At 35.8% G+C, this 10385-nt stretch overlaps 1 protein-coding gene across 1 annotated transcript; it reads right to left on the reverse strand.

Moving 5' to 3' along the window:
• Positions 1-1416: 1416 nt before the first annotated feature.
• LOC132177387 (guanosine nucleotide diphosphate dissociation inhibitor 1) lies at positions 1417-8009 on the reverse strand. The gene is made up of 13 exons (XM_059589672.2): positions 7747-8009; positions 6911-6973; positions 6667-6750; positions 6436-6543; positions 6116-6288; positions 5538-5649; positions 5339-5419; positions 5135-5197; positions 4878-4979; positions 4534-4658; positions 2312-2522; positions 2130-2204; positions 1417-1793 (listed from the first exon to the last, which is right to left on the reverse strand). The coding sequence occupies exons 1-13, from the start codon at positions 7831-7833 to the stop codon at positions 1743-1745; spliced, it is 1335 nt and encodes a 444-aa protein (XP_059445655.1). The 5' UTR covers positions 7834-8009; the 3' UTR covers positions 1417-1742.
• Positions 8010-10385: the final 2376 nt, after the last annotated feature.

The following is a 10385-nucleotide window of genomic DNA, read 5'->3' on the forward strand; positions in this document are numbered from 1 at the left end:
GTTCTATCCGCAACCCGCCCGCCGGATATCCTAATATTTAACCGGATCCACTTTTTTTTATAAGGAAAACTGAGCGGGGCGGGTATATGCCCACCCCTTTAGTGAGTGAGGATGTTCCAAGTTCACTGATGATTATCCCATTTAATTAACATTTAATTAGTGACAAAAATATCCTTAATTAGCTTTTGAAATTACCATTAAATTTAAAATGATTATTATTTAATTTTAATTTTAATTTATTGATAATTTTAAAAGTCACATAGGTCTCTAATCATCCTTTTAATAGAAAAATAATCTTCTCTCCCATTCATTTTTGAACATCCAGTCCTTTATATTACAATTTACAAGGACAAAATTGTTAGAAATATGTGGAATGACAATTTTACCTTTGTTACATAAAGGACTAAACACTCTTCTAGAGGATTTTGGTCCCTTTTAACATTACTCATAATTATTAAAGTTTGTGAAACTTTTTATTACAATTGCATACATATCATTGTATGAAGTATTTGTATTACCTAAAGAGTAATGCTAAATGTCCTTCTCAATGTTTACATGTTTCTTGTATCCTTCCAAAATTAACGTGACTTTTAAAATCATCATTAAACAAAAATTCACATTTATCTATCATAAATCTAATAATGATTTTAAAGCCATGTCATTTTTAAAGGAACATAAGAAAGATTTTTAGCATTAATCTTTCCTAAATGTCTTATTAGAATAATTATAAAAGTCCTTATCGTGTCACTCATGTTTTCCTCAAAAAATTAGGTGACTTCTAAAATCACAACTTGATCAAAACTCGATACTTATAAATCACAAGCCCAATTATGATTTTAAAAGCCGCATCATTCTTATAAGGACACAAGAGAGACTTCTAACATTACGCGTCTGATTAAACTTTTGAAATAAGTAATAATTTAATATAGTATTAAAACAAAGGTTATGATATGAGTTAGAATTTTGTCTTTTTATTTCAATTAAATACATGTTAAATCTCACTTATCACGTGAGAGTCTGAACCCACAGGTAAGAAAAAAGTTAAAATATTAATTAAATAATTAAATCAATAATTTCCTTTCAGTAATGATTTAGCATAACATCAAAACAGAAGTCTTAAATTCAAACATTGTCTTTTATTTATCTCCCATTTTAATTAAACATTTTACATGTTAAATCTCATATATTAAGAGAGTTTAAACCCACACATGAGAAAGTATTAAAAATATTAATTTAAATGATTAAGTCTACCGACCATTTCCTACCAATTTAAACATAAGATAAGTGTTGATTTTTTTCTTATTGGTTCTTTTTTCGGGGGTAGTTAAGTGCATTTCATTTCATGGTTCCCAACCCTAACGACGGATGGAATTCCCGGAGAAAAAGGCGGAAATAAAGATGAATAAAATTGAACAATAACCAGAATCAGATACTTCCCTACCATTAGGACAACTCACAAAGAACCAGTCCTTGAAACCAGGAATTGCAGAACCAGTGCGTAAAAGGGGAAGAAGTTATACAAATGAAATTGTAAAGTTTTCATTTTAAAGCTGCCACCATAAGTGTATGTCTTAGATGAGAAAACATTTTTATCACATATCATATTGTCTATGACAGAACGAGAACACAAATGACAAGCCCAATGCCACTTTTGCGTCTGGCAACTTCAACACCATTTAGGAGGAACTTGGGATAAAGCAGAATTATCAGCTCAAGCACCAAAAGTGGTGTTTCCTCAACCCTCACTCCTCTGCAGCACTGGCGGCACTTAAATCCACAGTGAGGTCAAGAACCTGCTCAAAAACAACAATTATCACTTGAAACCTTATGATGGTAGCATTTCAAAATAATAACTTCTAATGGCCACTAACATGATTTTTATGACCCATTTTTTCTTCTATTGTTTATTTTTTATATGCAAGTAAAAGTTTGAACAAAAATTTGTCCTTGGCTTGGTCCTTTGTTGACATAAAGGCACTCCTTTTAGAATCAACATACGTGATTACAGCATCATGAATTATGAAAATAAAAAATGCCAATAAGCATGTCCATGACATAAATTTGGACCTCAAGGGGTGATTTAAAGAGGGAGAAGAACCAATTGATCCATCAAGATAAAAATTCACTACCTTCCCAGTTATCATGGTATACATGCTGAGTACATCCATGACAGTTGACTCAAAGTGTGTTGTTGCATCATAACTCTGTTAAACATGAAAATGGACTTGGTTAGCATGCAATGGTTATTAAAAACCACATGGTAGCAGTGGAATCAAGGCAAGTATTAAGGAAACAATCGGACATCACTTACAGTTGATATGAAGCAATTGTCCAAGGATGGTTCATTGACTGGTTGGTATCTGTCATAAATATCGAAGAATATCTCATCAACAGGCCCTAGAAGGTCAATTCCTTGCTTAAGTTCGGACTCGGGATGGTCAGTCTCCGCCTCTGTTGATACAAATGCAATAAATTTCCCCTTTGGAGCAACGTTGTGAGAATAAGAGCAACAGAAAAGGTACCTGCTCAACCATAGAAGAATCACAAAATTGGTCCCCCGGGAAACATATGAGAACAAAAGGAGCACCAGGATAAATATCTAACAATAAGTTATTGCTCTAACAGTACATAACACCTTTCTTCTTTTCTGCTGAGGGAGTTTGTGGGGTAGGGGGAGTAATGATGGTGCTAGTAGTAGTATCAAATGTGCAGAGTGAAAATGTCCCTACAAGCACTCCTAAAAAACAATATAGTGAAAAACCAACACTACATCAAAGCATTTGGGAAGGGGGAGCCACTTTGCATACATAGTACCACAATAAAAACATAACAATTATAAGGAAACTGATATATAATTGATATGGAGTAATACTATGTGTTTAACATAGCATCTAAACAAACTAGTCATGTGAATTTTTCTTAAGTTAATGTAATTAAAACATCCTTAGATAGAAAAAAGTGAGGTGGCATCCAAGATTCAACTGTCTACTCAGGGAATAATAACAATTGCACTAACAAATCGAGCAAATAGGCAAAGTGAAGATGAGCTTTCACAATAATCATCGAAAATTTTAATACCGCAGAAAGATCAAGGGACTAATACTTGGAAAAATTATCAAACACACTACTTGTCCTTGTTCACTATTCCTGTTTAGGTGGCCATAAAATTGGAACAGAAGCAGAAGGATATTTTTGGGGAGGCACTAGTGATGAATCTAAACACCATCTTGTTGAATGGCATGAGGTAAGTTCCCCTATTGAAAATGAAAGGTTGATGTTCGAAAGACAACTTGATGCAGCACTGGTATAGGAATCAAGTTACTGATTTTAGAGTGATTTTCAGTTTTGGTAGCTTGAGAGCTCTTCATGAGTGGATGCAATGTCAGATTGAAGCAAGATCTATTCTGCATAAAAAAGATTATATTTTACATGTCTAACGGTTAAAACAGTTTTTAAATCGAGTCATTAGTTTATGAGTTATGGGTACTTTTACTTGTACGGACTGATCTGAAATTTCATAAAACTCAGACACCTGATTTTATATAAAGGTTATTTTCTTAATTACGTTTGACTAAAGTTATTTCAAATTTTCTGATACCATCAGGAGTCTTTTATTGGGTTATATTAAACATTTAGTTTACCAGTTAAATTAGGAATTCTAGTCCTAGTAAGTTACGTGAGTCAATTAGTCTATATAAATACGCTTCATTGTATTCAAAGAGTTCAGACATAATTAATGAATTGCATGTACAAGCGGAGTAGTAAGGCAGCAAATCATCTCTTACTTCACGGTATAGTGGCAAGGGCTTTTATTATTACTACTTTTTTCTCAGATTGGGGTGCATTGGATTCCATCTAGAACAGTTGTGGAATTACTTCCAAGTAGGAAAAGGTGGTTTGGATGGAATGATAGCAGCAAGATTCGGTGTGCAATTTCACTGTGTCATTTGGATTTTGTGGCAAGAGCGTAAAAATCAAACTTCTAATGGTGTTGAGCTCAACCATAACACACTTAGGTCCTTATTTAAGATTTTTATATAATTGGAATGTTTTTGGAAGAATTTAATGTCACTCCTTGGATTTTCTATATTTTTCTTCTCTCTGTCTGTAATAAAATCTTATTACTTTTTTTTTTTAGAAGTAACCAAATCTTATTACTTTCAATGGACTAATTTCAAACACCGTCTTAGTCTCAAAAGACAGTTGTCCATAAGAAATCCAAATGCCCAATTAAGTCAAGACTTCTAGGCAAATTATGCAAACCCTGTCAAAAACAGTCAACCGACCAACTATAATGACCTGGGAAAGCTACCCTATGTCAGCCATTGAAAAATCTAAATTAATTTTATAATCTATCTTTTGATCTCCCCACTCACTGTTAAAAAGCAGGACTTCATCCTGCACCCAGGTTAGGTGATCAATCCCCACTTCTATTAAACAAATCATGTGCTACATGCATGCATACCCATATAGGAAGAATTCAACAGATACAGAATGCTTAATTTTTCTCAGAAACATTGTATAAGAACTCACATGTCTGATTTACGACCCAACTGCTTCTGTGGCAGGATAACCTGCACTGAATGAGAATCATTGGTGTTTGGGATTGGGTGGCTCATTATGGCAATTGCCCTTGCAACTCTACCAATCTTCCTAACCTGTTAAAAATGCAAACAGCTTTCTGTAAAGCTTGCAAAATTCAATATAAAGCTTGCAAAATTCAATGTCTTCTATATTAAAAGAAAAATGAGATTCAATATAGATATCTTTCTCAGAATTCACCATTTATTTAATCAGAGACATTATATTACATACGGTAGAAGGAAAAAAAAAAATGAGGGGGGACAGGGGGTGCAAAAGGGTATTATATTTATTACCTTGTTGGGCAAGTATGAAGGATCACAGACAACTTTTTTGCACCTAGCAGTTTCTCCTTCTGATGTGACACCACAAACTTTTCCTTCCTCGTTGAACTCCACCTGCCATTCCAAATCAAATCAGACTCGGCAACCACTCCATTATCATAAATATATAATGATTTTCCTTTATTAACCAGGAAATGACAAGTGCAAACAACAAATAAAGTGGGGCTAAAAAGACACTGTTGATCCAAGAAACCCAATAGAAGGAGTACCTTGCACTCAGGTTTGTTCAACATATACGTCCCACCATAGACAGCACTAAGCCGTGCAAATGCCTGAGACAAAGTAAAACAAACAAATAAAATTGACGTCAATTAAACAAGCCTGATGAGAACCCAAATTTTATAAAACAAGTTAAAAGTACAGGATACAGATTTTTTTTTCCTTTTTTTGGAGAGAGAGAGAGAGAGAGAGACCTGGGGGAGCTCTCCCAACCCATACAAAGGATATATGTATGGGGATCCTCCTTGAAAACGTGCAACAGACTCTGCATAAAGCTATAACATAGTAGAGGAACAAGAAAAATAAGTGCAACAAAAAGCTGCTGAAACTTTCAATGTACAAGGATCCAAATCAACAGAAAAGAGTTAACTATAAACTCCAGGTGGTTTTCACCTTCATTCTCTTCACGGTATCTAGTGCAGGTTCATTGAGGTAGCGATCATCTCTGTGAAGCGCTAATGCATGACCGATAAAGTCCACAGTATTGTCATCAAGACCATATTTTCTGTCAATATGTCAACAGTACAGTAAGCAAATGGTTTATTGTGCTAACTTCAATTGAGATCAACTTTTTTCTTTCTTCGAAGAGATGAATAGTAAATAAAAGAATGGATGTAGACATCAGGAAACGAGATTTAAATCTATTGCTTCCATTTTAGAACTTTACATTTAAATCTATCTTCTTAAATTAGAGAATTCTATAAGACTGCCCCTTCCAAATTATACATTTTAGCTTCAATATTATAATTGGGTATGCTCCAAAGCACTTCTCACATAACATTTACATTTTACAATAACTATGAAATCCTATGCCCATAAAAACTGAAGCTCCAATAACATTCCCCAGCACCATCGACTTGATGTTTATGAAAACATATTGAGATAATTAAATAATACATTTAAATACCTGAAAGACAGAAAGCAACAGAGGGATACATGTACAACAAAGGCAACAACAAGCAAGAGCTTACGCAATTAGTTCTCTAGTTGTCACTCTAGTCAAGTCCATCCCCTCGTGTGTTTTGGGATCACTTTCATTATAATCTTGAACATAAATAAAGAACTTGCGAACACGGCGCTTTTCAAATATACCCAAAAGTGGAGATCTGACTGCCTCCATGTCCGTTGCTGGAACCTTGTGAATCTATAACCAGGGGTTTACTCACCAGCAAACAAAGTTAAGATCAAGTATATACAAAAGCTAATAAACATGCAAATTCGCTTTCTTTCTTTTTTTTTTACTATGTGCAATGAACATGCAAATTCCAACGTCATAAGAAAAAGATTTTACCTTTCCTTTATTGTAGACAAAGCTTCCATCAACAGCTTTGAAATACAGATATTTAGTGACATCTGTATGAATGAGGACACGAACAAGAGTGCCATTCGCCATCATAAACTAGCCAAACAAGATTTAGTCAATATACAAGAAGAAATTGAAACAGAGTAGAATTACAGCCATGGTTGGTGAACTAAACAACGACAAGAGAGAGAAAGAAGACAAAAGACAGTAAACACACACCTTGGGGATCATGTCCACATTATAATCCCTACTAGAGCCCAAATTTGCTGGAGGCTTATCACTTCCCTTGAACCTCTTCCAGAGCTGTAAATAAGGATAACTAGAGCAGTAAATAAACAGTTGAGTTTAATAAAATCAGCTACTTACTTATCAAAAAAAAAAAACAGTTGAGTTCTAACAAATAAAAGGGCAATTTAAAATTGCAGACTTCAATGAATATCAAATGACACAGCAGAAATACGACCTGAACAAGATTGAGCGATGTCGACTCTCCCCCATAATAGTCATTCCTATCCATGTGCAGGACCTGATTCACAAAAGACACATCAAATATTGCAGTGCAAAAAACTGAAAGATCAGTGAATATATTTATCCATTGCATGAACATCTTTTGCATGCAAAAAACTCAAGAAAAAAAAAAAAATAAAAAATAACCCCAGAAAACTTGTACTCTTGTGCAAATGTAAAACCATATACAACTCTACAAGGCAGTCCAATGAAATTGATAGAAGCCACGAAGAAGTAATAAGCAATATTCAGTCAGAAGATAGCCACCGTTCTCCTACATTCATCTAAAGCAAAAGGAACAAACAAACACACATCAGAAACGACCTCTAGACTACCTAGTATTTTCTTTTTCATTACGTAACAACATGGACAGCCCACTTTGTTGCCAGTTATTAAGCTAACCACCCCAGAACTATTGCCTTCCAGCTGACAAGCACAGCACATGAACAATTCTTTGGTGTGTTTTCGCAGTGCCATAATCAGGTTGTTAATGACAATCATAACCCTGATCTCAATAAAACAAAAAAGCCCACTTGAGAATTCCGGAGCTACATACAGAATTCTTGTCTAAATGAAGTCAATCCATACAATTCTCAAAATTACGCACGGAACCATATCACTCACTGCAAACAAAGAGATACGCAACGAAAATAAACATCGACAAGAAAGTAGATCCGACATGATCAAATTCAAATCGAAGTTACCCAATTCGATCTGAATCCAAGACCCAGCTAACGAGTAATAAATTGGAAAATGATAACGGAAATGAAGAATTGGGGAAGAAGCCCCCACCTTGAGGCCATCAACGGAGAGAAGACCGCTAAGGATGCACTCCTTGAGACCCGTACCCAACACAATCACGTCATACTCTTCATCCATGGCGATTGATTCACTTCTGGCTTCACGAATAGATCCACGCAAAGAAACAGAGATTCAGATAGAGATGGAGGATTAGGGTTTCGAGGCTACCGAGTCAAATCCTTCTCGACATTTGATTTATATACACACGCTTCTTTAGCAGAGGAGAGAGAGAAAGATGCTTTGTTTGTTGATTGAGGAAAGCTATAATGGCTATCACTTGGTGCTAATATATATATATATTTTTTTGAAAAATTACAGTTTATTTCCTAAAGTTGTCAACGATTTGCAATTCGACTTCTAAAGTTTTAATTTTTGCAATCTATCCCCTAAAGTTTCAATTTTTTTCAATTCAGGCATTCCGTTAGTCAAAGTCGCTTTGACTGACGGAACAATGATCACGTGCGACGCATGTGATCACTTCTGACCTTTTTCTACCAAAAATGCCCCCATCACTTCTAACCTTTTCCTACCCAAAATGCCCCCCATCCCAACAGACTCTCACTCCTCTGTTTGCCAAGAATGACGACGACCATGTCGGAGATCCTAACGTTGGCCGGCCGATTCCAAAGAGAGAGATTGAGATTTAATCATCGTTTGGATGTAGAGAAACTGAGAGAAAAGAGAATTTCGAGTGCTTTGGTTGTGAAAGTTTTTTTTTTTTTTTTGGCTTTGAATTCATTGGAAAACGAAAATTTTATTTTGGCTGAGCCAGTTGATCGGTAGGGAAAATAAGAAAGAGATCGGTAGTATATAAAATTTGTAAATTGATTGAGTTTTTTTTTTTAAAAAAAAAAAATCTTTGTTTGGTTACTGAGAATCTGGTGGAAAGGAAGGAGCGAATGAAAACCGAAAATTGTTCAATCCTATCCTTTTGCTGTGGTTCGTGTGGAAATTTGAATTCTCGTTTGAAATTTTATAGATACACTGAGCTTCTCACAACCCACAAGAAAAACCAGAAAGAATATGAAAACACACAAAGCAAAAATTTATTGCAGATATTAGCTTGGCACCAACAAGAATATGAACAAATATCATTGTATCAACAGCAATTCTTCATTATAATAATCCTATCACTGTATCAACAACAACAATCTCAACCTCCCTGAAATCAACCGTTGTCTTACATAAATTTCAGAATCATGAATATCAGATGAAAATAAAAAAGAAAAAAAAAATATATATATATATATATATAAAGAAAATAAAAAAGATAAATATCAAACTCAGGTGCTCGTCAGTCCTGAGATTGGAGAAGATTCAGATGGCTGGAGGAAGGTCCCACCATCCCGGCGTGCATTTTCAGATCGGAATTGGATGAAATCTGGCTCGAAAGGTTTCAGATTGATATTGAACAAAAAAGAAATGATCAAACGGAAAGAGTGAAAGGGAGAGGGAGAGAGAGAGAGAGAAGAGGGGATGGGGGGTATTTTGGTCCCCAAAATGCCAACAGTGATCATGTGCGTCGCACGTGATCACTGTTCGAATGGCTGAATTGAAAAAAATTGAAACTTTGAGAGGGTGGATTGCAAAAATTGAAACTTTAGAGGTCGAATTGCAAATCGCTGACAACTTTGAGGGGATAAACTATAATTTTCCCTACCTTTGGGATATCAATCATTTCTGCCACCCGACCCACTGTTGTCCTTGGTGGGTCGGATATCGATCATTTCTGCCACCCGACCCGTAACTTGCGGGTTTAAAAAACCTACCCGTAACCCGGATACAGTTAACCCTATCCTTCGTGTTTTGCGGGGCCGGTAATTCGGGTTGGGCGGGGCGGGGCAAGTGTTATGGATCTGCACAAAAATTGGATCAACTGGTTTCAGAAATTCGATCAACTTTAATCTCCAATCCTTCCCAAAACCCTAATCAACACCAACCAAGGACAACAGTCGCCCAAAAAAATACCAATTCCCCCATAAACCCACCAACGATTATACCCGACACCGACAAATTATCACCAACCCACCATTAAGTTCCACAAATTATCCCAAATCCCACCAAACCCAACAAAATTTTCTCGAATTGGAGTGGGGTTGGCTATTTGGTAGTCTTCTCATCCAGCATCTCATACTTTATGGCACAGACGTTTGGGTCCCAGACAAAAAGAGAGAGAGAGAAAGAGAGAGTGAGAGAGAGAGAGAATGAAAGAGAGATATTTGAGAGTTGAGACGGAGTGGCGACTGGCTAGAGAGAGGGAGGCTAGGTTTTTCTGGGAGGAGGCGAGAGAGAGAACCTAGAACTAGGAAGTAGGGTTTTTTTTTTTTTTTTTTTTAGCGGGGCGGATCAGGGCAGGTACCCGCTGCCCAACATTGTTTTTACTCGAAACCCACCTCGCACGAGTTGGATGAAATCCAACCCGTTTCCGAAAAAAAAAAATCACAAAATCCGGCCGAATCAGGGCGGGTTAGGGCGGGGTTTTGCCCATTTATTGATCATGCTTACGGGGCCTTCTAAAGATAAAGATGATAAAGGAAATATTGCAATTTCAATTTAATTTTTGAATTATTCATTTTTGACAATTACATTATTAGTTTTTCTCCCATTTTGAATAGGTTTCTTTATCAATT

Source organism: Corylus avellana, chromosome 4 (assembly GCF_965113065.1).
Source record: "Corylus avellana chromosome 4, dhCorAvel1.hap1.2, whole genome shotgun sequence".
Taxonomy (NCBI): Eukaryota; Viridiplantae; Streptophyta; class Magnoliopsida; order Fagales; family Betulaceae; genus Corylus; species Corylus avellana.

What these genes read in the sequence shown, in the direction of transcription:
- LOC132177387 (XM_059589672.2), bottom strand. Translation starts at nt 7,833, where the DNA reads ATGGATGAAGAGTATGACGTGATTGTGTTGGGTACGGGTCTCAAGGAG. An exon ending in GGTTGGGAGAGCTCCCCCAG is followed by an intron (nt 5,198 to 5,338) that starts GTCTCTCTCTCT and finishes ACTTTGTCTCAG; the next exon opens with GCATTTGCACGGCTTAGTGC. An exon ending in ATACCATGATAACTGGGAAG is followed by an intron (nt 1,794 to 2,129) that starts GTAGTGAATTTT and finishes GTTTTTGAGCAG; the next exon opens with GTTCTTGACCTCACTGTGGA.